At 41.0% G+C, this 27,605-nt stretch overlaps 1 protein-coding gene across 17 annotated transcripts in view; it reads right to left on the bottom strand.

Annotated features, from left to right (window-relative positions):
• KDM6A (lysine demethylase 6A) overlaps positions 1-27,472 on the bottom strand; it is a 236,272-nt gene extending 208,800 nt beyond the window's left edge. For all 17 annotated transcript variants that reach the window (XM_015127247.3, XM_015127249.3, XM_015127248.3 and 14 more), the window contains exons 1-2: positions 26,954-27,472; positions 26,679-26,742 (exon numbers count right to left, since the gene is read on the bottom strand). In XM_015127247.3, the coding sequence (XP_014982733.1) occupies positions 26,679-26,742; positions 26,954-27,114 (225 nt within the window). In that variant the 5' untranslated portion in view covers positions 27,115-27,472. The remainder of the gene's footprint in view (positions 1-26,678; positions 26,743-26,953) is intronic.
• Positions 27,473-27,605: the final 133 nt, after the last annotated feature.

The raw sequence follows: 27,605 nt of genomic DNA, 5'->3' as shown, positions 1-27,605 counted from the left end.
TCCCAGGTTCAAGCAATTCTCCTGCCTCAGCCTCCCAAGTAGTAGCTGGGACTACATGTGTGCACCACCACACCCGACTAATTTTTGTATTTTTAGTAGAGAAGGGGGTTTCGCCACGTTGGCCAGGCTGGTCTTGAACTCCTGACCTCAGGTGATCCGCCCGCCTCGGCCTCCCAAAATGCTGGGATTACAGGCATGAGCCACCACACCCAGCCTGAATTTTTTTAAAGGCATAACACAACTACTTGCTTTCTAAAAAGGACATACTTTAGATTTAAGGACAAAAATAGGTTGAAACTAAAAAAGGATGTAGAACATATGTACCATGCAAACAATAACCAAAATAGAGCTGGGTAGCTATACTAATATCATACAAAATGAACTTTGAATATACACATACTATGTAGTCACAGAAATTATTAATTTTTAAAATACACTTTGAGAAAAAAATTGTTACTAGGGAAACAGAATATTCTATAATGATGAAAGGATCAATTTATCAAGAATATGTTAACAGGTAAAGACATAAACATAACAGAACTCAAAATACAAGTAAAAGCTGAATTGATGAAAAACAGACAATTCAACATTAGTTGGAGACTTCAACACTTAACTTTCAATAATCAGACAGCAGATCACAAGAAAATAGAAGACTCCAAGAGCTCTATAAAACAAGACTTAATAGCCACCTATAGAACACTCCCTGCAACAATAGCAGAATACACATTCTACTCAAGTCTACATGGAACACAATCCAGGACAAACCATGTTAGGTCACTAAAACAAGTCCCCATAACTTTTTTTTTTTTTGAGATGGAGTCTCACTCTGTCACCTCAGCTCACTGCAACCTCTGCCTCCCAGGTTCAAGCAATTTTCCTGCCTCAGCCTCCCGAGTAGCCGGGATTACAGGTGCCTGCCACTATGTCTGGCTAATTTTTGTATTTTAGTAGAAATGGGGTTTCACCATGTTGGCCAAGCTGGTCTCAAACTCCTGACCCTCAAGTGATCTGCCCGCCATGGCCTCCTAAAGAGCTGGGAATACAGGCGTGAGCCACTGCACCCGGCCGTCCCCATAATTTTAAAAGAATTAAAATTTTAAAAGCTATGCTCTCTGACCAAAATGTAGTGAAATTAGAAATCAGTAACAGGAACAAATTGGGGAAATTCACAAATATATGAAAAAGTTTAAACACTCCAAAATAACTAATGGATCAAAGAAAAATGCAGAATACTAAACCACTCCACAACATGATACAACATATTACACAGAAAATAAATAACTCATTTCTTTTTTTTTTTTTTTTTTTTTTTTTGAGACGGAGTCTAGCTCTGTCGCTCAGGCTGGAGTGCAGTAGAGCGATCTCCACCTCCCAGGTTCAGGTGATTCTCCTGCCTCAGCCTCCCGAGTAGCTGGGATTACAGGCGCCTGCCACCACGCCCAGCTAATTTTTGTATTTTTAGTAGAGACGGGGTTTCACTGTGTTGGCCAGGCTGGTCTCAAACTCCTGACCTCGTGATCCGACCGCCTCGAATTCCCAAAGTGCTAGGATTACAAGCGTGAGCCACCACGCCCGGCCAACTCATTTCTTAAATAACAGACCGACTAAACTTATTTTAAGAGAAACTCCCTATTATTAAAGAGCCTAACAATCTTTTTTCCAGGAAGATTTTTCTCAGAAAAAAAAAGTCTCTATAAATTGTACAGTAACAAGTTTAAAAGAACAGAAAAAAGGATAAAATCATAGAATTTTTAGAGCTAGAATGAATTAAAATTGTAGAACTTTACTACATGTACATTGCTGAAATAATTATTATTCCCTGCCTAAGGAAGACTAATGCCTCCTACCCATTAAGTTTTCCCTTGCTTATTCATCTGAAATTCATACAGACACATATCTGTATGTACCACCTCTCCTTCAGACTCCTAAAAACTTCTGAATCACTTTGTCTATTTTAAGTGTTTTAAGAATTTTGGGGAAAAAAATTTTGTTTGGCTGGCCTTAATATGTAGAAAGGAGCAGAATGTTATGTTATACTGGTACATTTGGCATAGGAAACTAAAGAGTAACTGCTGTTTGATGGCAAACCATAACAGTGACATTCTGCTATAATCCAGTTTATCTTTCAGTTTCTTTCTTTGCATGTAAATATGTATTTCCTTTAAAGAATATAACAGGAAGCATTTGATATTCAAAAGTAAGCCTTGTAGTTATTTAAACCATATCCCCAAAATAACAGTTATGGGTCAAGCCCTAATGGAAACAGCTTTAAAATGAGGATCATATGCTGTGATTTTGTCACAAGTTAAGATTCTCCTAAATTTGATTTTTAAGACTTACTTTGTTCACATGACATAATATCTTTAGATAAAACTTTCATAATTCAAACTGGAATTACTGTAAGACTTCCAGTTCCACCAAAATGGAGTACCACAGCTTCATTCTTCCCAGGTCCTCCCTCTTACAACTAAAAAACCTTGAACATAATACAACAAGCAAGCACAGAAAGTATCTGAAAAGTGGAAAGAAAGGAGATTTCCTAAAGACTTCATAATTTGAGGAGTAATAAGGCAATGAGATCCCTGGGTTTTTGTATTGCCACCCATATTTCCAAGACAGGATGCTGCTTCCGAAGACCCCAATACAGTATCACCAGCTGTCACAGAGAAAAAAAAAATTCCAAGAAAAGCCTGTTCCTCCTAGTCAAAGGGCTGTGAAAAGGGTAAGCTTAACAAAGGAAACCCTTCTGGCAAAACCCATCCTATTCCAGCTAAGTACCAAAAGAAAACACACATACACCCTCCACAGTTTCAGTGGAGCCAGGCATATAGCTAATCTAACACACACACACCCCACCACAAAGCAGAAGCAGGTAAAAGAGTAAGCTTACCAAAAGAAACCTTTCTGGCAAAATCCATCTTACTCAAGCTAAATACCAATGGAAAACACACACACACACACACACACACACACACACACACACACACCCTCCCTTCCTCCCCCTCCCTCCACAGTTTCAGTGGAGCCAAGCATACAACTAATCTAAACACATGCACCCCCCACCACAAAGCAGAAGAAGCAGGTAAAAGGGTAAGCTTACCAAAGAAACCTTTCTGGCAAAACCCATCTTACTCAAGCTAAATACCAACGGAAAACAAACACACACACACACACACCCTCCCTCCCCCTCCCTCCGCAGTTTCAGTGGAGCCAAGCATACAGCTAATCTAACATACACCCCCCACCACCAAGCAGAAGAAGCAGGTGGTGCTTTGCACCAGGTGGTACTGGAAGGGCAGAATGGATAAGTGCTCTTACATCCTCCACCCAGCAAAAGCAGGCTGTGGGACTGGAGCCCCTACCAGGGTTGTGCTGGCAGGACAAAACAGGGAATTGATCTTCCATTTCCCCTGTTGGGTTAGTGGCAAGGCTAAAAGAGGAGCTGATCTTCCATACTCCACCCAGTAAAGCAAGTGGTGTTCAGACTCACCCATTTAAGATAGTGCCAGTGGGTTCTGTGGGCAAGTTAGGCTTCCACCACCACCCATTAGCAAGGAGGCTTAATAAAGGTGTGTGAGGCAGTTAGTCACCACTACCTTTCACCATCACTCCACTTCCACCTCCCTCCTGCAGACACAGGCCTGGTGTCCACAGGACCCAGCAAGAACCTGAACCCATCCATCAACAAGACTGAACAACGAGATATGAGTTAGAGTCAGTCAGCTTCCTACTCCCCGCCCCAACCCCTGGTGTCAGTGGTAACCAGTGAAGAGCTGAACCTCCACATTCACCCAGTATCAAGGCTAAATGAAGCAGTGTAAAACAGAGTAGCTGACAACCATTTCAGCTATTCTCAAACGCCAGTGGTACCCAGAGGGGACTGAGCTTCCATTCCCCACCTGGCATCAACTAGGGGAAGTGGTATGAGGTAAGGAGCTTTTTCTTCACCCTGCAGCATCAGTGCAGTGTGAGTTAGCCTCCCTACTTCTCTCTTGCTAAGGCAGCATGGCCCATCAGAAAGTTCATCTTATACCCCCTACTCACAGGCAACAAGGTGGCATAAAATGGTGCCCAACTTTTGTCAGGAAGATGTGAGAGTAAGGAAAGAATTGAACTTTCATCCCACCAGTCTGCATTAAAGCAATATGACTTAGTGCCCCACTTTTTCCACAGTAATTGTCAGCAGGACCCAGCAAGAAGCTGAATGAACACACCCACCTAGCCCTTGCACTACACCTCAACAGGGGGACTGCCTACTACAAAAAAGAATAGGCCAGGTGCCGTGGTGCACACCTGTGACTCCAGCTACTCAAGAGGCTGAAGCGGGAGGATTACTTGAGTCCTAGAGTTCAAGACCAACCTGGGCAACAGAGCAAGACCCTATCTCAAAAAAAGAAAACAAAATTAGCCAGGCATGGTGGTACACACCTGTTGTCCTAGTTACTCAGGAGGCCAAGGTGGGAGAATCACTTGAGCCCAGGAGTTTGAGGTTACAGCAAGCTATGATCACATCACTGCACTCCAGTCTGGATGACTGAGCAAGACCTTGTCTCTTAAAAAAAAAAAAAGAATAAGATGCACACTTCTCAAAATATGTATGATATCCAAATTGTCCAGGGTACAACTGAAAATCACATGCCATACCAAAAACCAGGAAAGCATAATATGAATGAGGAGAAACAATCAACAGACACGATACTGAAGTAAATCAGATTTTTTAATTACCCGACAAAAATAAAGATTTTAAAGCAGTCAACAAAATGCTTCAACAAGCAATTGCAACTGCTCTTAAAACAAATAAGCAAATCTCAGCAAATGTTATTTTAAAAGAACCAAATGGAAATTATAAAACAAAACAAAAAAACCTAAAATAAAAACTCTTTGAATGAGCTCAACAAAAGAGTGGAAATGATAGATGACAGAGTCAGTGAATAGATCAGTAGAATTAAGTCAATCTAAACAAGAGAGAAAACAGACTGAAAAAAAAAAAAAAAGAACAAAGCCTCTGAGACCTATGGACAAAAATCGAAAAAGCTAAGATTCCTCTCAGAGTCCCAGAAGATGAGAGAAAATAGGACTGTAAAGTATTCAAAGACATAATGGCTGAAAACTTCCCAAATTTGGTGAAACACGCTAAACAAAGATACAAAAAGGTGAGCAAATCCCAAATAAAAAAGACATTCACATCAATACATCACAATTAAACTTCTGAAAACTAAAGACAAAACAATCTTGAAAGCAGCCAGAGAGAAATGATACATTATTTTATAGGGGAACACCAATTCAAATGACAGCAAATTTCTCATCTCAAACCGTAAAGAACAGAAAAAAACAGCACAACACTTGTCAAGTACTGAAAGAAAATAACTGCCCACTGCGAATTCTATATACAGCAAAAATATACTTCAGGAATGAAGGAAAGTAAGACAGTCTCAGAAAAACTAAGAATTTCTTGCTAGCAAACCTACCCTGAAAGAACGGCTAAAGAAGCTCTCTGAAAAAAAAAAAAAAAAAAGAAAAAGAAATGATAATGAAAGAATGCTGAAACTTCAGGGAAAAAAGGAACTGTGGAATAGGTAAAATAGGGGTAAATGTAACAGACTATCATACTACGCATGAGTTTTTCTTTTTATCTTTTTTTAGTTCTGCTTACTAAGGAAGAGTTCTTAAATCATATTTGCTGGTTGAAGCAAAATTTATCACACCATCTGATGTGTTGTTCAATGTATGTAGAGAATGTAAGTACACTTAAGAAAATTTATTTTAAAGTAAAGAGGGCAAAAGGACCTAAATGGAAACAAAGTTTCTGTGCTTAACTGAAAATGGTAGAACACCAATACCAGTAGACACAGGTAAGTTACATATGAATACTGCAATATCCAGAGCAACCACTAAGAAATCTATAAAGAAATATATTCAAAAACATTAAAAATCAAGATGGAATCCTAAAATATATTAAGATAACCGGTAAGAAGGTAAGAAAAAGCAGATGAATGAGAAACACAGAAAAAAAAATGCAAGTAATAATAGAAAGACAACAGAAAACCCTCCAAATACTTAGAAACTTAACACCGCACTACTACTCCATGGATCAAAGAAGAAATTTTAAAAAGCATAGAACTGAATCAAAATGAAAATACAAATACAAAAGTATGTGAGACACAGCTAAAGTAGTGCTGAAAAGTAAATTTAAAGCACCAAATTGTTACGTCAGAGAAAACGAAATGATTCAAATTAATAATCCAAGTTCCAAGCTCAAGAAACTAGAAAACATAAAGAGCAAATAAACCCAAAGCAAGCAGAAAGAAGGAAATAGTAAAGATCAGAGAAGAAATCAACAAAATTGAAACCAGGAGAACAGTAGAATAAAAAAAAAGAAATCAATAAAGCAAAAAGTTGGTTCCTAAAAAAATAAAAATTGCTGGGCTGGGTGGCTCATCCCAGCACTTTGGGAGGCCAAGGTGAGCGGATCACCAGAGGTCAGGAGTTCGAGACCAGCCTGGTCAACATGGTGAAACCCCATCTCAACAAAAAATACAAAAACTAGCCGGGCATGATGGCGGGCACCTGTAGTCCCAGCTACTCGGGAGGCTGAGGCAGGAGAATGGCGTGAACCTGGAAGGTGGAGCTTGCAGTGAGCCAAGGTTGCACCACTGCACTCCAGCCTGGACAACAGAGCAAGATTCCATCTAAAAAAAAAAAAAACTCCCACAACAAATCAATTCACTCGGGTTGCGGGATACAAAATCAACACACGAAAATTTACATACTAACAATAAAGACCAGGAAATTTACATTTAAAATGCATCATCATTTGCAATTGCTCAAAAGAAAATGAAAATACACAGGTATAAACAAATGCTCATGGAACAAATCAAAGAAGACCTAAGTAAACAAAGAGACAACTCATGTTCATGAATTGGAAGGCTTAGTACAGCAAAAATATATATATATAATATATATTATATATATATATTTTATATATGTCCAGGTTGATGTAATGCAATTCCTATCAAAAGCTCAGTAAGGTTTTTTTTGTTTTTGTTTTTGATTTTTGAGACAGAGTCTCGCTCTGTCGCCCAGGCTGAAGGAGTGCAGTGGCGCGATCTCGGCTCACTGCAACCTCCGCTTCCCAGGTTCAACCAATTCTCCTGCCTCAGCCTCTCAAGTAGCTAGGACTACAGGCGTGCACCACCACGTCCGGCTACTTTTTGTTTTTTGTTTTTGTTTGTTTTTTTTGAGACGGAGTCTCGCTCTGTCACCCAGGCTGGAGTGCAGTGGCATGATCTCAGCTCACTCCAACCTCTGCCTCCCAGATCCAAGCAATTCTCCTGCCTCAGCCTCCCAAGTAGCTGGGACTACAGGTGCATGCCACCACGCCCAGCTAATTTTTGTATTTTTAGTAGAGATGGGGTTTCACCATATTGTCCAGGCTGCTCTCAAACTCCTGACCTCAGTTGATCCACCCGCCTCGGCCTCCCAAAGTGCTGGGATTACAGGGGTGAGCCACCATGCCCGGCCAATTTTTGTATGTTTTTAGTAGAGACAGGGTTTCACTATGTTAGCCAGGCTGGTCTCAAACTCCTGGCCCTAAGTAATCCACCTGCCTCAGCCTCCCAAAGTGCTGGGATTAAAGGCGTGAGCCACCGTACCCGGCCTCAAAACCCCAGCAAGCTTTTATGTAGACATAGATAAACTTACTCTAAAATCTATATGAGAAGGCAGAGACCTCAGAATAGCTAAATCGACCTTGACAAAGAGGAATAAAGTGGTGAGAATCACTACACCTGGTATTAAAGCTGTAAAAACTAGAGGTTCCTCTTCAAAGACTTTCCTCCCCATCTAATTAAGAATAAATAGTAACTTCTCTTAGAAGCAAAATTTATTCAAAGACCTGCACTAACATTCTTAAATATCTGCTAGCCGTAATAAATAAATCAATGTGCTTTATATTCTTAGCTCCCACAAGTTAGCCTATTTGCCCTGGCACGTTTATACTGGTCCAAGCAAGCATTAGGACATAGCCTGTTCCTCTTCCTTATTTAAAGGTGTTTTTACCTTTCTCAACATTCCACAAGTTACGTCCTCCTTCCTTTGTTCTCCTCTGCCTTTGCCTCTTTTAAAAAGTTCTAAGCTGCTAGCCAATTGGGACAAATACAAAATGTGAAGTCCTGTTCCAGCCAATGGAAACTGGACACAGCAGCAGGGTCGACGCGTCAGGTTATAAATGACTCTGTCTCCTTTGTTCGGTGGGTGTACTCTCGTGGCAAAACTGCTAGCAAGCGTACCCTTTCTGCAGAAAGTATAAAAATGGCCTTGCTAAGGAAATTAAATTTATGTTCAAGTGCTATTTCTTTATGGCACCGGGAAACAAGCATTTCAAACAACACCTACTATATAATGACAGTAATCAAGATAGTGTGATACTAGTGGACGAATAAGCATGTAGACAAATCAAACAGAATAGAGAACCCAGAAATAAACCCCTACAAATATATACACAACTATTTTTTAACAGATTCAAAAGCAATTCAGTGGAGGAAAAATGACCTTTACAACAAATAATGGTGGAGCAGTTGAACATCTATGGCAAAAACAAAGCTCAATTTCAACCTCACACCTGATATAAAACTTGAATATAAAACTACAAAACTTTTAGAAAAAGAAAATAAATAAACCTTAGGGATCTAGGGCCAGGCAACATGTTTTTATACTTCACATCAAGATCCATAAAATAAAAATTAATACACTGGACCACAACAAATTAAAAACCTTTGCTCTGCAAAAGGCTGTTAAAATCATTGAAAGTTATAGAGCAGGAGAAAATACTTCCAACCACATACCTAACAAGGACTAAAATCTAGAAAATATAAAGAAATCTCAAAACTGAACAGTAAAAAAAAAAAAAAATCCAACTAAAAAATGTGCAAAAGACATGAACAGGCATTTTACCAAAGATGATATACAGATGGAAAATAAAAACATGAAAGATGTTCAGGCCGGGCACAGTGGCTCACGCCTGTAATCCCAGCACTTTGGAAGGCCGAGGCAGGCGATCACCTGAGGTCAGGAGTTCGAGCCAGCCTGGCCAACATAGCGAAACCTCCTCTCTACTAGAAATACAAATATTAGGTAGGCGCAGTGGCGGGTGCCTGTAATCCCAGCTACTCAGGAGGCGGAGGCAGGAAAATCACCTAATCCTGAGAGCCGGAGGTTGCAGTGAGCCAAGATTGCGCCATTGCACTCTAGGCCTGGGCAACAAGAGCAAAACTCTGTCTCAAAAATAAAAATAAAAATAAAAATAAATAAATAAAAAATGTTCAACATCACTAGCCATTAGGGAAATACACATTAAAACCGTAATGACCTATCACTACACACCTATCAAGAATATCAAAAATAAAAACAGCAAATGCTGGCAAGGATACAGTGAAACTGGAACACTGATCCATTGCTGGTGGAAATGTAGGTAGAACAGCTCTGGAAAACAGTTTGATGGTTTTTATAAAACTAAATATGCAACTACCAGCAATTGTACTCTTGGGCATGTAGCCCAGAGAAAACTTATGTTCACACAAAAACCTGTACACAAATGTTCATAGCAGTTTTATTCACAACAGCCAAAAACCGGAAATAACTCAGATGTCTTTCAAAGGGTAAATGATTAAAGAAACCGTGATGCATCAAAAAGGAACTGTTGATACACAATACAACTTAGATAACTCTCCAAGGATATCTGCTCAATGATCAAAGGGAATTCCAAAAGGATATATACATATGATCCCACTTATATAACATTCCTGAAATGACAGAATTATACAAATGAATTTGTGGATAAATGGGTTAGTGGTTGCCAGCGGGTGGGAAGAGATGAAGGAAGGAAGTAGATACGGCTATAAAAGGGGAACAAGACATATATTTTTGGTGTGGAACTTCTCTGTCCCTTGACTATATTTCAATATCAGCATCCTGGTTGTAATATTGTTACCACAGTTTTGCAAGATGCCACAGTTAGGGGAACTGGGTAAAGCACACACTAGCTCTATTATTTCTTACAAATGCATATAAATCTACAATTCTCTCAAAATAAAAAGTCAGATTTTTAAAATAATAGATAAGTGTTGTCATTTACAGAAATATATGCATGATATCCAATCTGTCATGTGATGTCCACTTCTGTAAGTAAGGACAACCAAGTCCAACAAGACAAAGAGCCAAAAAACTTATATTAGATTGTTAAGGACTCCAGCTTTCCTTCAGATAGTCAGGACCCCCTTACCGCTTTTCATAGAATCATGACTATTTAAGGATTAGATAATTTATATAACCTATTAAAAGTTATCCTCTGAATGTCTGAATGCTGTTTACAACATCCTGGCCAATAGCGTCAATGCACAAACCTGGGCAACCTCAAGGAGAGAAGACTCACTTAATTTTACCTATCCATTTGTCATCTTTGAAAAGCTGATTTAAAAAAAAAAAAAAAATTTTAAAAAGTGTTTCCTTAGGAGTTATGAGTTATACTCTGAATCTAACTTACAAACTCCAAATCTATCTTTTTAACTGATAGACTTATAATAAAAGTATAATCATATACACAGACACACTCATACAGCAAAACCCAACAATAAAAGCTTACTTTCGGCTGGGTGCGGTAGCTCACGCCTGTAATTCCAGTACTTTGGGAGGCCAAGGCAAGTGGATCACCTGAGGTCAGGAGTTCAAGGCCAGCCTGGTCAACATGGCGTAACCCTGTCTCTACTAAAATTACAAAATTTAGCCGGGCATGGTGGCAAGCACGTGGAATTCCAGCTACTTGGGAGGCTGAGGTGAAAGAATCGCTTGAATCCGGGAGGTAGAGGTTGCAGTGAGCCAAGATTGCGCCACTGCACTCCAGCCTGGGCAACAGAGCAAGACTCCATCCCAAAAAAATAAATAAATAATAAATAAATAAATAAAAGCTTACTTTCAATAGATCAGAAAGCGCCTCTGCTAATGCCAAGCGACTCTTGCTACTCTTAGGGAAACTAAGGATCCTTACTCATCTTTGTAATATCCACATGCCCAGTACCTAATATATATTTATTCAATGTGATATTTCTTATCAATTCATACCTGAGAATTCACTTAACCTTGCCATCACATGAGTTCCTAGCAAGCAGGAATATACAGTGATTATGCCTAGAATTTTAAATATCAGATCTGACCTAAGAAATAACAATCCCAACTGTAAGAAAGAAGTGGTTTGGGGAAGTCAAAACACTAAAGAAATACTTTCAACCCAGTCTAAAACTAACGAAATGGTTAATCTTATATTAACAAAAACATGCAACCTAGATTAACAAAAGCATACAAATCTCAATTTCATTATGTGCATTCATTCAGTTTCTGATCTTAAAAGCTTGAAGCTAAAAATCAAAGAAAATTATAATCTAAAACAAAGTTTAATTGTGCCCTCCTTCTAGGTCAAAATCTTCAAGAATTGAGTCAACCCTAAAAATACAAATAAACAACTAGCTACAATTTTGGTGCTATATAGTCATTTTGGAAATTCCTAATTCCTAGCCCTTCATTTTAAGAAATGGCAAAACTGGTGAACCATAAAAATTAAGTGATTGAAGTACGCAGCAGGTCCTAAAACTCAGGTCTCCAGTTCTCTTTTCTTTTTTGAGATGGAGTCTCGCTCTATAGCCCAGGCTGGAGTACAGTGGCGCGATCTCAGCTCACTGCAACCTCTGCCTCCCGGGTTCAAGCAACTCTCTGCCTCAGCCTCCCGAGTAGCTGGGATTACAGGCACCCGCCACCATGCCCAGCTAATTTTTGTATTTTTAGAAGAGATGAAGTTTCACCATCTTGGCCAGGCTGGTCTTGAACTCCCAACCTCATGATCCACCTGCCTCGGCCTCCCAAAGTGCTGGGATTACAGGGGTGAGCCACTGCGCCCAGCCAGTTTTTTTGTTTGTTTTTTAAAGAGACGAAGTCTCACTGTGTTGCCCAGGATGGAGTGCACTGGCACAATCACAGCTCACCACAGCCTTAAATTCCTGGGCTCAAGAGATTCTCCCATGTAGCTGAAACTACAAAAGAATGCCACCATGCCCAGCTAATCTTTTTAAAAAATTTTTAGAGACCAGGGGTCTCTCCACATTGCTCAGTCTGGTCCTAAACTCTTGGCCTCAGGTCTTCAGTTTTCCAATCTATTGTTCTTCCTAGGTATAACATTTACCCTCCCAAGCAAACCAGCATTTTGAGCACTCAGGCTGAAGAAACAATACTAAAGCCTATTAACTATGTTAATGACAACTGTGCTTACAGGTCTTTTTCCAGTTAAAGCCATAGGTTCTCTAGGGATCAATCCACATTGTCTTCCCCTAGCATCCTTATTATTAATAGAGATTTTGAGAGAATATGTGATGTGGCCACGGAACACCACAAAACTATGTGGCAAAATTCATGCCATTTTAGTCTAACCAAGCCAGTGGTTCTAAAGCTTTTCTTTCTCCCTGACATACATCATTTACACCTCTACCCAAGAATTAGTAAACTAAACTAACTGAAAATATTGAACTAATATCCATAGTTGAACTTCAAGGAAGATACCCTATACTCTCTGAAATCATACATAAAATGTACGTAGCTAAAGGGTTATTGACACGCAAGGGGTAAATGACTCCAAAAAAGCACTACTCTCCTAGCTCTATCACCAAATTTTTCATCTTTATAACAAAAATAAACATATTCTGGGCTGGGCATGGTGACTCTTGTCTGTAATCCCAAAACTTTCGGAGGCCAAGGCAAGTGGATCACTTGAGGTTAGGAATTTGAGACTAGCCTGGCCAACATGATAAAACCCCATCTCTACCAAAAAATACAAAAACTAACCGGGAGTGGTGGCATGCACCTGTAGTCCCAGCTACTCAGGAGGCTAAGGTGGAAGAATCTCCTGAACCCAGGAGGCAGAGGCTGCAGTGAGCCATGGTTGCACTACTGCACTGCAGCCTGGGGGACAGTGAGACTCTGTCTACAAAAAAAAAAAAAAAAAAAAAAGAGATATTCATCTATAAAATCAGCCTGGCCAACATGGTGAAACCCTGTGTCTACTAAAAACACACAAAATTAGCAGGGTATGGTGGCACATGCCTGCAATCTCAGCTACTCAGGAGGCTGAGGCAGAAGAATCACTTGAACCCGGGAGATGAAGGCTGCAGTGAGCAGAGATCACACCACTGCACTCCGGCCTGGGCAACAGAGCGAGACTCCATCTAAAAAAAAAAAAAAAAAAAGAAAAAACAAAAAAAAAAAGACCAGTATTTTCATATAGCAAGAGGTAAAATTAACAAAGCATTTTAACAATATACAGTTATGATCTAATTTGTGTGATTAAAATATCTAACAGAATATGCTTGAAAAGTGAAAAGCTACCCAATAAACTTTTATCAGTGGCTGCCTCTGAAAAAAAGAACTAAATAAGTGAGAGACGATGTAGGAATTTTTTTTTTTTTTTTGAGGCAGAGTCTCACTCTGTCACCGAGGCTGGAATGCAATGGTGCGATCTCAGCTCACTGCAACCTCTGCCTCCCGGGTTCAAGCAATTCTCCTGCCTCAGCCTCCCAAGTAGCCAGAACTACAGGCACCCGCCACCATGTCTGGTTAATTTTTTTTGTATTTTTAGGAGAGACGGGGTTTCACTATGTTGGCCAGGTTGGTCTCAAACTCCTGACCTCATGATCTGCCCGCCTCGGCCTCCCAAACTCGGCCTCCCAAAGTGCTGGGATCACAGGTGTGAGCCACCACGCCCGGCCGGAATTTGTTTTTTAATATTTGGCCATACTACTCTTCTCTGTATCGTTCCAATTTTAGTATGTGTACTGCCAAAGCAAGCACAGAGGGTGATTTTCACTGTACCATCCTTTCTATAACTTTTCAGTTCTGTACTACGTGCAAGTATACCTATATTCAAAAAATTGCATGAAGGCATTTCAAAAGTCAAAGACAATAAGATGGCTGCAATTAGGATGGGGGCAGTGGGGATGGAGGGAAACGGATTTGAGATTTGAAACGTAGGCCAGGCACAATGGCTCATGCCTGTAATCCCAGCATTTTGGAGGCCAAGGCCAGAAGATCACTTGTGTTCCAGAATTCAAGACCAGCCTGGGCAACATAGCAGGACCTCATCTCTACAAAGAAAAAACAAAAACAAAAACAAAACAAAACCAAAAAATTAGCCGCATGTGCTGACACATGCCTATAGTCCCAGCTACGTGGGAGGCTAAGATGGGAGGATCCACCTGAGCCTGGGAGGTCAGGCTGTAGTGAGCAGTGATCATGCCAATGCACTCAGCCTGGGTAATAAAGTGAGACTGTGTGTCAAAAAAAAAAAAAAAAAAAAAAAGTGGAAATGATGAGGTCTGGTGATTGGGAATTGAGAAAAAGAGATGTCAACAACAATTCCAAGGTTTCTGGCATGGGTAGTGGCAAATGACATTTACTAAGACAATTAATATTAAAGACAATTATAAATTCAGTTTGCATATGTTCAGTCTGAGACACCTTCAAGATACCAAGGTAGTCAAGTAGGCAGTCAAACATGTATGTAAATTGGGAACAGGGTGAATAAAGAGGACCTAAAACACAGCATCCTTGCAAAGACAGAGATGTGGTCAGATACAAAGTCAAAGTAGCAAGGATGTTACGAAAGCCAAGAAAAGGCCTTTTCCAAGAGCTCTTAAGTCTGCCTCCATCTCACCCCTATTCCTAAACCGCAGCCTTAAACTCGTCTTTTCCAAGATGTTATCATTATCCAAGATATTATCTTAGACTGAGCACTTTCCATGCACTAAGCCCAATGCCACACATTTTACATTTTTTCCCCTAACACAAAATGCAGTAGTCGGCAGGAAATGTATTACTACTCTACTTTACCAGTGAGAAACCTGAGGCTCTGAAAGATGCTTGCTTGCCCAAGTATCACACATCTAGTAAGTGGTAGTAACAGAATTCTATCCTAAAATTCATGCATTGCTATCTACCCATCGGTACTGAAGTTCCTTTCCCTTACACAGTATCCTTCTCACAGTGGCCAGTACTATTCCCATAAAACCTACTTCTGGTCATGTCACTTCACCTAATTAAAGAGTTAAGTTTAACAATGCCCCAAAACATCCTATGGCCTATAGTGATGGGGCTCCTCACATGCCCAGCTATCTTTTCCCAATCCCACTGAAACACGCTACCCTCTACCCATACCCGACTATTCACAATTCCTCAAACACCATTTAACTTTATACCTCTAACTCATCTTTTTTTTTTTTTTTTTTTTTGAGACAGTTTCACTCTTGTTGCCCAGCCTGGAGTGCAACGGCACAATCTCGGCTCACCACAACCTCCACCTCCCGGGTTCAAGCGATTCTCCTGCCTCAGCCTCCCAAGTAGCTGGAATTACAGGCATGCGCCACCACACCCAGCTAATTTTGTATTTTTAGTAGAGGGGGGTTTCTCCATGTTGGTCAGGCTGTTCTCGAACCCCCGACCTCAGGTGATTCACCAGCCTCGGCCTCCCAAAGTGCTGGGATTACAACAGGCGTGAGCCTCCACGCTCGGCTTATACTTCTAACTCTTTACCCTCTTTTTCCTCGTTACATCTACATGCCTGGTAAATTTCTACTCATGTTTCATAACCAAGGCTAAATGCTGAATCTTTGTGCAGTTTCCCTCAGTCACTTCTCCAGTCAAAACCAGCTGCTCCAGGCCACACGTGGTGGCTCACGCCTGCAATCCCAGCACTTTGGGAGGCAAAGACAGGAGGATCACCTGAGGCCAAGAGTTTGAGACCAGCCTGGCCAACATGGTGAAACCCCATCTCTACTAAAAATCAAAAAAATTAGCTGGGCATAGTGGCACACGCTTGTAATCCTAGCTATTCGGGAAGCTGAGGCACGAGGATCACTTGAACCTGGGAGGTGGAGGTTGCAGCGAGCCAAGGTCGCACCACTGCACTCCAGCCTGGACGACAGAGTGAGACTCTGTCTCAAAAAACCGCTCCAGCAGGCACAGTGGCTCACGCCTGTAATCCCAGGATTTACGGAGGCTGAGGTGGGCAGATACCTTGAGCCCAGGAGTTAGAGACCAGCCTGGGCAACATAGTGAAACCCTGTCTCTACAAAAAAAAATACAAAAAGTAGCCAGGCTTGGTGGTTCACGCTTATAGTCCCAGCTACTCAAGAGGCTGAGACAGGAGAATCGCTTGAGTCTGGGAGGCAGAGGCTGCAGTGAGCCCAGATAGCATCGCTGCACTCAGCCTGAGTGACAGCTGACAGAGTGAGACCTTGTCTCAAAAAAAAAAAAAAACTAAACTGCTCCAAAATATGGAGAACCGTTGAAAACAGTTCATTAAACTATCTTCAACACCTGTGCATACTTTAAATGATCCATAATAAAAAGTTTTAAATGTTTTAATTACTCCATCATTTCAGAGCTCATAGCACTTTGCATGTATCTTTATTATTACACTTACTACATCATATGATCACTCAGTCTGTCAGCCTCTCCCAACAGACTGACTGCAGCAGGGCAGAGTCCAGGTCTTATTGGTTGCCCCAGAACCTGACACAATCCCTCACCCACAGCAGCTCAACAAATGTTTCATCAATCAATCAAGCAAAGCAAAAGCTTTTGTAGTCTCATTCTGATATTTGAAATTCAAAAACCTAAAATATTTATTGAACTACTGTATCCTGAAAACAAATTTTCCCTAAAAATAAAAACTATCCAGACTCACGCAACTACGATTCATAAAGTTCTTAGGAAAAATTACCTCTTGTGTCACATATTATGTAATATTTTATCACAGAACCCTATCACAATATCAAAATACAAACAAAATTCACATCACATACTCAGCTAAATGTTTTCTACTCATTTTCCAAGCAACTATTTCTTAACTTCCATATAGCAAAAAACGAGGTCCATAGATATTTGAGATTAAGAAATTATTTTACATGTAATAAGGGCATCATGGTTATGTTTCAGAAACAAATATCTATGGATTACATGACGTGACTGATTGCTGAGATGTGCTTCAAAATAACATGAGTGAGGGGCAATATGTATAGATGAAACAGGACTGGTCATGAGTTGCAAACTATTGAAGCTGGGTGATGGTTGATTTTCAATACTTTTGAAAACACTGAAAATTTTTCCTAATAAACTTTCTTCAAAAAGAGAAAAATCTAATGAACATGTAATAAATTTATAGCCTGAAAACAACCCTTTGTCTAAAACAATTTCTTCCACTGTTCTAAACTAAAATGAATTAGATGACCTTATATATACCCTTAACTATAACCCCAACTTTGTTCCTGAGAATAAACTTAGCAGCAGCATCTTCTATTTATTCTAACAAAGACAAAATACTCAGTCAGGCATGGTGGCTCATGCTTGTAATCCCAGCACTTTGGGAGGCTGAGGCGGGGCAATCAACTGAGGTCAGGAGTTGGAGACCAGCCTGGCCAACACGGTGAAACCTCATCTCTACTAATAACACAAAAATTAGCTGGGAGTGGTGACGCACACCTGTAATCTCAGCTACTTGGGAGGCTGAGGCAAGAGAATCGCTCAAACCCTGGAGGCAGAGGTTGCAGTGAGTCGAGATTGTGACACTGCACTGCAGCCTGGGCAACAAGAGTGAAACTCCATCTCAAAACAAAGACAAAATAGTACCACAGAGAAAATTACAAAAAGCATACAAGAATACAATTCACAATTGAATAATATCAACAGTTTTAATAATATACAGAAGTAAACAAATGATGGAATAAAAGGAAGAAATAGGTAAGAGAAAAAACAATAAAAGCTTATAGAAGAAAGTTGCAAGCAGTCTACAAATTGGCTCAGAAACCTAAAACTGTCTAACAAGGGATTACTCCCACCCTTCCAGGTGACAGTTTTGTGTGTGTGTGTTTTGTCTTTTTTTTTTTTTGAGATGGAGTCTCGCTCTGTCTTCAGGCTGGAGTTCAGTGGTGCGATCTCGGCTCACTGCAATCTCCACTTCCTGGGTTCAAGCAATATTCTCCTGCCTCAGCCTCCTGAATAGCTGGGATTACAGGCACGCACCACCACACTCAGCTAATTTTTGTATTTTTAGTAGAGACGCGGTTTCACCATGTAGGCCAGGCTAGTCTCGATCTCCTGAACTCGTGATCTGCCCACCTCAGCCTCCCAAAGTACTGGATTACGGGCATGTGCCACCACGCCCAGCCCAGTTAGTTCTTAATCAGGTCCCAAGTATCAGCCTGTGCCAAATCAGACCCAAAAGTAAAGTCAGCAATGAAATGCTAAAGATCAAAATGAAGAATGAGTGCAGTGACTATCACAAAGCCATCTAAAACACAAAGAAATAGGACCTAACTGGGTACATCTCTACTCCATTCACTCCTACCCTCACTGAAGGACCATCAAGTTCAAAAGTATCCCAACTTGAGACTGTAATAAAATGAAACAAGACCTTTACAAGTATCTCTTCTAACTGTAGACACGGTAGTTTAAACCCATTTTTAGTCAACCAAAATATAACATTCTGGTGTACTCACTTATCAGTGTTTTTTTTTTTTTTTTTTTTTTTTGAGACGGAGTCATGCTCTGTTGCCCAGGCTGGAGTGCAGTGGCGCGTTCTCGGCTCACTGCAACCTCCGCCTCCTGGGTTCAAACAATTCTCCTGCCTCAGCCTCCCGAGTAGCTGGGATTACAGGCGCCTACCACCACGCCTGGCTAATTTTTTGTGTTTTTAGTAGGGATGGGGTTTTGCCATGTTGGCCAGGCCGGTCTTGAACTCCTGACCTCAGTTAATCCACCCGCCTCGGCCTCCCAAAGTGCTGGGATTATAAGCATGAGCCACCACACCTGGCCTTATTGTATTATTTTTAAGGTAATATATGTCTCTGGTGTTTTTTAAAAAAAAAAAAAGCAGTATAGAAATCTATAAAACAGTTTAAAATCTCCCCTCCTGGCCGGGCGCGGTGGCTCAAGCCTGTAATCCCAGCACTTTGGGAGGCCGAGGCGGGCGGATCACAAGGTCAGGAGATCGAGACCACAGTGAAACCCCGTCTCTACTAAAAAAATACAAAAAATTAGCCGGGCGCGGTGGCGGGCGCCTGTAGTCCCAGCTACTCAGGAGGCTGAGGCAGGAGAAAGGCGGGAACCCGGGAGGCGGAGCTTGCAGTGAGCCGAGATCGCGCCACTGCACTCCAGCCTGGGCAACAGCGTGAGACTCCGTCTCAAAAAAAAAAAAAAAAAAAAAAAATCTCCCCTCCTTCTCACCCCAAAAGTGTCTTGTACTCCAAGATGACCATTAAGTACTTCTTGAGTGTCCTTCCAAACTGTCAGAGAATTTAAATTGACCCATGAACACTCATTTAAGAATCTCAAGAACTCATAACAAGGTAAACATTACTACAGAATGAAATCAAAGAAGGACAGAACACACAGCAGATCATCCTTTGAACATCTGCTAAAAGCTAAAATGTGATTTTTTTTTTTTTTTTTTTTTGAGACGGAGTCTCACTCTGTCACCCAGGCTGGAGTGCAGTTGCACCATCTCGGCTCACTGCAACCTCTGCCTCCCGGGTTCAAGCAATTCTCCTGTCTCAGCCTCCCGAGTAGCTGGGGCTACCAGTGCCCACCACCACGCCCAGCTAATTTTTGTATTTTTAGTAGAGACATGGTTTCACCATATTGGTCAGGCTGGTCTCAAACTCCTGACCTCAAGTGATCCGCCCACCTTGGCCTCCCAAAGTGCTGGGGTTACAGGTATGAGCCACCGCATCCAGCCTTAAAATGTGATTTTTTTTTTTTTTTTTTTTTTTTTTTGAGACGGAGTCTCGCTGTGTCGCCCAGCCCAGGCTGGAGTGCAGTGGCGCGATCTCGGCTCACTGCAAGCTCCGCCTCCCGGGTTCACGCCATTCTCCTGCCTCAGCCTCCCGAGTAGCTGGGACTACAGGCGCCCACAACCGCGCCCGGCTTATTTTTTGTAATTTTTAGTAGAGACGGGGTTTCACCGTGGTCTCGATCTCCTGACCTTGTGATCCGCCCGCCTCGGCCTCCCAAAGTGCTGGGATTACAGGCGTGAGCCACCGCGCCCGGCCAAAATGTGATTTTTAAATCATGTTTTCCTAAACAGAATTATAAGACGCCTTGCTAACATCTAAATCAAGAAATATCATCTCCAAGAAACACAATCAACAAACAATCCCCATCTTTAAAAGACATTCTAACTTGTGAATTGTTAAATTTACCTTTCTCATAAACTTTCAGAGTATTTCACATTTTTCTTCTCCCAAAGATGTTCCTGTGTTAGTCATCCTTAAACTTATTTCACCCCTCTCAAAGAACTTAAGTTCAACACGAGCAAGAAATATCTGTTATCTTCATACTAACTGCATAGAAGACGTGCACTTAGTGTACATTAATACACTGTTTTAATTTACTGTCATAATTTACAAACCAATGTGGAAAACTGATAAAATTATATGTGAAGTTTCAATATAAGTACTTAAGCCTGTCAATTACGCACTCATTAAATAAACTTCATTAATTAACTAATCCACAAATAATACATGTGAGTCCTAAACAGCCTAACCACCATTTCAGTTCTTAGACAAACTGGTGGTGTTTTAACATAAATTAGCTCTCTAGATAACACATTTCAAAAATATTATTAATAATGCAGTGTTATCAGTCATTAACATCAATTTCAAAGAGTTCAAAGTATCACAATGAATTTCAAAGTAAAAATAAACTTAACAGAAATCCTTTCAAAGATGCAGAACATTCGTACTATGTAAACAAAAACTAAATGTTACATAATTTAAGTCAGAGTAAGACTTACTCTGCAGCTAGCCAAGCAATGAACTTTCATTTTGGTTTAAAGTGCATGACCCATCACTTCACCTAAGTCACAAAAATTCATCTCTCAAGCAGTTTTCCTTAACAACTTAAGATACTGGCCAGGTGTGGTGGCTCACACCTGTAATGCCAGCACTTTAGGAGGCCACGGCGGGCGGATCACATGAGGTCAAGAGTTTGAGACCAGCCTGCCCAACATGGTGAAACCCCACCTTTACTAAAAACACAAAAATTAGCCGGGTGTGGTGGCAGGCACCTGTAATCCCAGCTACTCGGGAGGCTGAGGCCTAAGAATCACTTGAACCTGGGATGCCGAGGTTGCAGTGAGCCGAGATCACTCTACTGCGCTCCAGCCTGGGGATAGTGCAAGACTGTGTCTCAAATTTAAAAAAAAAAAAAAAAAAAAGTGGCCGGGCGCGGTGGCTCAAGCCTGTAATCCCAGAACTTTGGGAGGCCGAGCCGGGTGGATCACGAGGTCAGGAGATCGAGACCATCCTGGCTAATACGGTGAAACCCCGTCTCTACTAAAAAATACAAAAGAACTAGCCGGGCGAGGTGGCGGGCGCCTGTAGTCCCAGCTACTCGGGAGGCTGAGACAGGAGAACGGCGTAAACGCGGGAGGCAGAGCTTGCAGTGAGCCGAGATCCGGTCACTGCACTCCAGCCTGGGCAACAGAGCCAGACTCCATCTCAAAACAAAACAAAACAAAACAAAAAAAGTATCTAGAGGTGGCCGTCAAATGCTCTCTAGCTATTTCAATTTGTAATTGATTCAACAGAAAGAATTATTCACTGAAAAAGAAAACCAGAACTTTAAAAGTGCTTGTTTATGTATTGCTACAGTTCTAATTTGTGCCCAAATATGCAAACATGTTCTATAATCTTAGTATACCTTTATTACCAGGGACATATCAAAACTTTAGGAAATATCAAGTATATAAGACTTTGTCCACGTAAAAAATTAAGACTACAAGTGTTCCGAAGACAATCTTCCAAACTAGAAAACTCTTTAAAACATATTAAATTGAAGACATAATTTTCAAATACAAAGCATGACATTATTTCTATGGTTACTTTCTTTTTGGGTTTTCTTTCTTTTTTTTTTTTTTGGAGACAGGGTCTCATGACTTTTCTAACCAAAACACTAGCCATCTTTGGCACTGGAAATGAATTTACAGGTTGAGCATCCCCAATCTGAAAATCCAAAATCTAAAACTTGCTGAGTACCAACATGACACTCAAAGGAAACGCTCATTGGAGCATTTTGGAATTCAGATTTTCGGATTAGGGATGCTCAACTGGTATGTATTCTGCAAATATTCTGAAATCCAAAAAAATCCCAAATCCGAAACACATCTGGTTCCAAGCATTTTGGATAAAGGATACTCCACCTGTATCCCTTTAAGCGCCAGCAAACAAAAAGCACACATAAATGAGAAGGTTTTTAACCAACATCCAAATATTACAGTTTAAAAAAGCCACCTCTAGAACTGACCTAATAATTTCCCCCACTAAACATGCCAGCAAACCAAATTTAAGAAAATATGTTTCAATGGATCTCAAACTACTACTTCTATTATCAAAAAAATTTAAAACACCAACTGTTTTAATGCTAATATGTCCTAGGGAAAAAAAGCACATACATTTTTAAGTGATATACAATCTATAACTTCTAAGTATTTTGTATAATCTTTCTACTAACAGAATTACCAAAAAAAGTTCAGTAAGAGTATTTAAGAAAAACTTAAAAATAAGATACTTTGGTCAAAACTGTGTAAGTATTTTAGCAATAGTTCCCTGACACAGATAAGATTCCCCAGTCCCCAAGCATTATTACTATAACTATACTTGATAGTACTACTATATTTAAACTTACATTTATGGTATATATTCCTATATACTCTAACTCAAATCCTTACCCTACTTAAAAAAATTAACCCAAAAGGTTTTCAAAACTGTACTAAAAAAGTCACAAGTTAATTTATGTTAAAATATTTTGCTTACTTTTCAATAACTCCACTGAAATTTTAAAAAGAAGAATCTTGAATTATTACATTACCAGAAGATTAAGGGTCAGCATTCAAGAGCAAACTGTTCAAGATCACGCTATATTACAAGAACTCTAATTACGCAGGCTCTAGCTGTTCACAACCTTAAAAACATTACCAAAAAATAATAATATTATTAACTACTTTATTTTTTAATCCAAAACCCCAGGCATTGTATATCAAATGGCCAGCCTACAAACAAAAAATTATTTCAATGACTCTAATATAACTGAATCTGACAAACACATTTGGGAGACGATGAGAAATCAGTGGTCTGGATAAACTATCTGCACACCTGGAAAAAGGAATACACATATACATATGTACATACGTACACATACGCATACGTACACATATGTACAAACGCATACATATACGTATATGTATATATATCTATACATACACATGTGTATACATATATACATGTATGTATGTATACGTATGTATACATATACATATATACATGAATGTATCAAAGCACATGTATAAATACATACGCATACATATACACATACACATATACATACAATATAAATACATGCATATGTAGATATGTATATGTATATACATGTGCATGTGTACACATATACATATCTACATATGCACGTATGTACAAGTGCATACTATACATACATGTATTACATATGTATATATTATATATGTATGCATGTGTGTATATGTATATGCATATTACATATGCATGCATGTGTGTATATACGTATATGCGTATGTACACATATGTATGTGTATATATGTATATACGTGTGTGCACATGTGTGCATGTGTATATATGTATATGCGTATACACATATGTATATACATATTCACATATGTGTATACGCATATGCATATACATACGTAATTTGTGTATATATACGTATATATGTTAAGGGGCAAGTAAGAGACTCATATTTAATGCTTTCAACTTTCTAAAGCTTTTAGGTCAACAGTTTTTTTAACATACAAATGTGAATTTTAAAAACTTGAAAGAAAATCCAATAACATACATAGGAACAAGAATTTTTGAAAACAAGTAGTAATAGCTAAATTTCTGCCAGAAAGGAAAAAAGTTATACAAAATGCAGACTAAATTGGGGCGGGGGCGGGGGGGGGGGCATGGCAGGACAAAAATCAAAGCTAAAAAGGTAATTCTGGGAGTTATTCAATTCCATTATCTGCCCTCAGGAAAGTAGCCTAAACCTGCCCAGTAAAGAAAAACCAACTCTTAAGACTTTCAGAGAATAAGAATTCTGAATTGTGAAACCAACATAGCTCAACATTCCACAAAAAAATACTGCTTCGAGGACTGTTAAAAGAAGGATGAAACTAAATAATTCAATACTTCCTATAGCAGGACTCAAGCTCATTCACTTCATTCAGAATCCAATTCAAACAGAGGGTGCGAAGTTATATAATGTCAAGCTTTACATTACACACCCCACTGGTATGTTCAGACTCACAAAGATGCAATCAAGAACTATATGCGGTTGCAAGCACATATCAGAGAATGTTTTATTTTAATGTTAAGGCTGATGAATCTTGTCCTAAGCAGGTAGGACCTCACAAGCACTGAGTCTGAAGCAATGAAGATTTTTTTTTCTTTAGTTTAACAAACTACTTAATCATTCATCAAATCACCCCATATATCATGAAGCCCCCAAACATAGTGAAGCTTCACTAGTTTTTCTTTTTTAGCATGCATTCAAACATCAAGTAATGCACAACTTGCCAAAAATATTTGAAAATGGTTATTTTTTAAAATTTAAACTCGTTAGTGCATAATAACTGCAGAGTTTAATATTACAATCTGAAATCCAATGTTAAGCACTATTCACCGTGAATCTATCTGAATATGAGCATTCTAAGACATAAAATCAACTAGCATTTTACACATTCTCAACATAAAACATCGGATTCCATTTATTTTTTCATCACCATAAGCAAAAGCAATCGATTTGGCCAAACTTTTCCAAGTGAATTATCTTTGCAAGCAATTTTATCAATCCATGTTAGACCAGCAATAATCCCTCCAAAACAAAATAATGCTCTTTGAATTTAAATCATGTTTAATCTTTTGTAATGACAACTTTGACAGCAGTCAAATATTTTTAAATAAAATACTTTAAATACTCAAATTGGGAAAAAAAACTTTTAAGGCAGGAGACCAACAATTACTGACGCTTAAATCTTTCCAGAGCTAGTCACTGTTCATTTTTACAACAATAATTGCAATGAAGCCAATTAATACCTATGTAGTCAAAGTTTAATTCAAGTTTTCTGTATCGGTCAAAGGGGCCGGGCTTACTGAAAAGCATTATTTCCATTTAGTTTTCTGATCATTATATGCAATAAAACTCTTTATAATTACTTGGAAATAAAAACAAATTTGTAATTACAGATAAAAAAGAATTGATGACTCTGCTAAACCAAGCTACAGACAAAAATTCAGAACAACAAAAAAATCAACTTAAGAATAAAATGTTGGACTTACTTCAAACTTCCGTCTCAACTGTAACAATAAAGCTAGGTGTCAAATGCAAAGCTATGATTTCAGCTAGAAAAGAAAATGTCTAACGGATGCAATACCCATAGCACACACTCCAACTTTCACGGTCCCAATTACGAAGAAAGTATTCAAATATCATTGCAATCAGATTTTGGTCAGGAAATATAAATTGATGCCTAGAGACTGAGACTCCAGCCTTTGTTCAATAGCTTAAGGATGGGTAACTAAATGTGCTACAGGTTGATAAGCATTTACCAGGCTTATGCATGCTGCTTCCAAGCTTGTGAAAGGTACAAGAATTCTATATGCAAATAATCTTGGGTAATTTTTTTTTAAACACCACTGAGCTACACACTCCGAAGGAAAGGCTTATTCACGGCTACTATTTATTTCCATGTTTACCTCTACTCCCTCCCCCAAACCCCCCCCCCTTCACTTTCTCCTCCCACCCTGTCCCGCCATCTTGGGCCGATAGGAGCAGCCATTACTTAACTAAATGACAGTGCCAACAACTTTCCACACAAATAAACAGAGACTACACCCCGAATCCTCCCCAGTCTCCCCTGTCAGACACGCAGGAAATGAGGCTCCAGGAAGAGAACACATTTACAAATAACTACGGTATTTCTATGCCAAAAAGACCCAAAAAGTAAACAAGTCACCTAACTTCAGGTAACACACATTGCGATCGAGATACATGTCAACAGCCCAATGCAAACTCTTCACCGACCTAAACTCCGTGAAACTTCCCCCTTCTGGGAGCGGGGACACAAGAAAGCCTAAAACATTTGGTTAGCAGTAGGCATCACGAACAGCCTGCTTGAAGGAAAAGAATTTCTTTAAACCCGTGAGAGGCAAGTGAAGTCCGGAATTGGGGGAAATCTGAACACATTCACGATCCCTTGACTCTAAACATGCACCTCGAAGATCATCGGCCTATCCCCAAAAAGCTGTAAAATAGCAGGCAGTTTTGTCGACCCAGTTGAGCCCGGCCCCAAAGCGATCCCGTCTCTGTTCCTCCAGCTACAAGAGGAAAAGAGCAATTTAGCAAGGGAGCAAGCTGGGTACCCGTGGGTGGGGGGAGAGCAGAGGCAGGAAATAGTTTTCCGGAAGCCCCTCGACCATCGTCCGCGGCCACAATGAGCGCAGACCCGGCCGCGGGGCCCGGGGCGAGCGCGGCGCCGGCCGGGGAGACGGTGTCCGCGCTCCGACTCGCAGCTGCCTTACCTTGCCCAGTAGGGCCTTCGTCCTGGCGCCATCTTCATGAAACCTCACGAACCCGAAGAGGCGGCTGTGGGGAGAGACACAGGCTACTCGTTAACGCTCCGGGAACGCCACCGACCCGTCCCTGCCCGAGCCCGAGGCCCCGGCGGAGGCGGCGCGAAGAGCGCCAAACCGAGGTGCCCGCCCCGCCGCCGCCAGAGACAAGCCGCGCTCGGGCCTCCCGGGAGAGCGGCTACTGCCCGTCCGGAGCCGACCGGGCGAGTGACGGCGGCCCGTACCTGTCCAGTCCGCCGAGCGCCTCCCTCTCCTCGGCTGTCAGGCTGGGGGACGCCTCCTCGCTCTCGCCGCTCGCTTTTCCCGCCGCCATTTTCTTTTCCTCATCACCGAAAGCGGCGGCGGCAGCGGCGGCGGTAGCGAGCGACACTCCGCAGGATTTCATGGAAACGCAGCGAATTCACAACTCCAACGCCGACACCCCCCCTCGGACCGGGGCCCGCAATGACGCCCCCAATCTGCGCGCGGGACCAGCACACCAACTTTATCGCCGCCTCCTCCTCCGCCGCGGGCGGCGGCGACGAAAAATCCCAACGCGGCGGCGGTGAAGGCGGCGGCGGCAGGGGCTGCGAAGCCCCCGGGTCGGCAGCGGCGGCTTTCGGCTGTAGGGTCACATCGCGGGGTTGGGCAAGGGGCAGCCACGGGCGGGGACGGCGGGAACGGCCGGAGCGCGCAGGGCTGGGGAGCACTGGGGGGATTCGTTGGAGACACAAACTTCCCCGGCACCAGCACAAAGTTGTTGTAATTGTGTCACACAGCGAACCCCACGCCGCCGCCGTGACCCCCCCTCCCCGCCCGACTGGCGCCACCAATCGGCGCGGCCCGCACGACTCACGTGACCTTTGTTGACTCACGTCAGCCGTGGCTCCACTTAAC

The sequence above is a fragment of the Macaca mulatta genome, chromosome X (assembly GCF_049350105.2).
Source record: "Macaca mulatta isolate MMU2019108-1 chromosome X, T2T-MMU8v2.0, whole genome shotgun sequence".
In the NCBI taxonomy this organism is placed as follows: Eukaryota; Metazoa; Chordata; class Mammalia; order Primates; family Cercopithecidae; genus Macaca; species Macaca mulatta.
The sequence above is the reverse complement of the archived record's forward strand: the minus strand, read 5'-3'. Positions and strand labels throughout refer to the sequence as shown.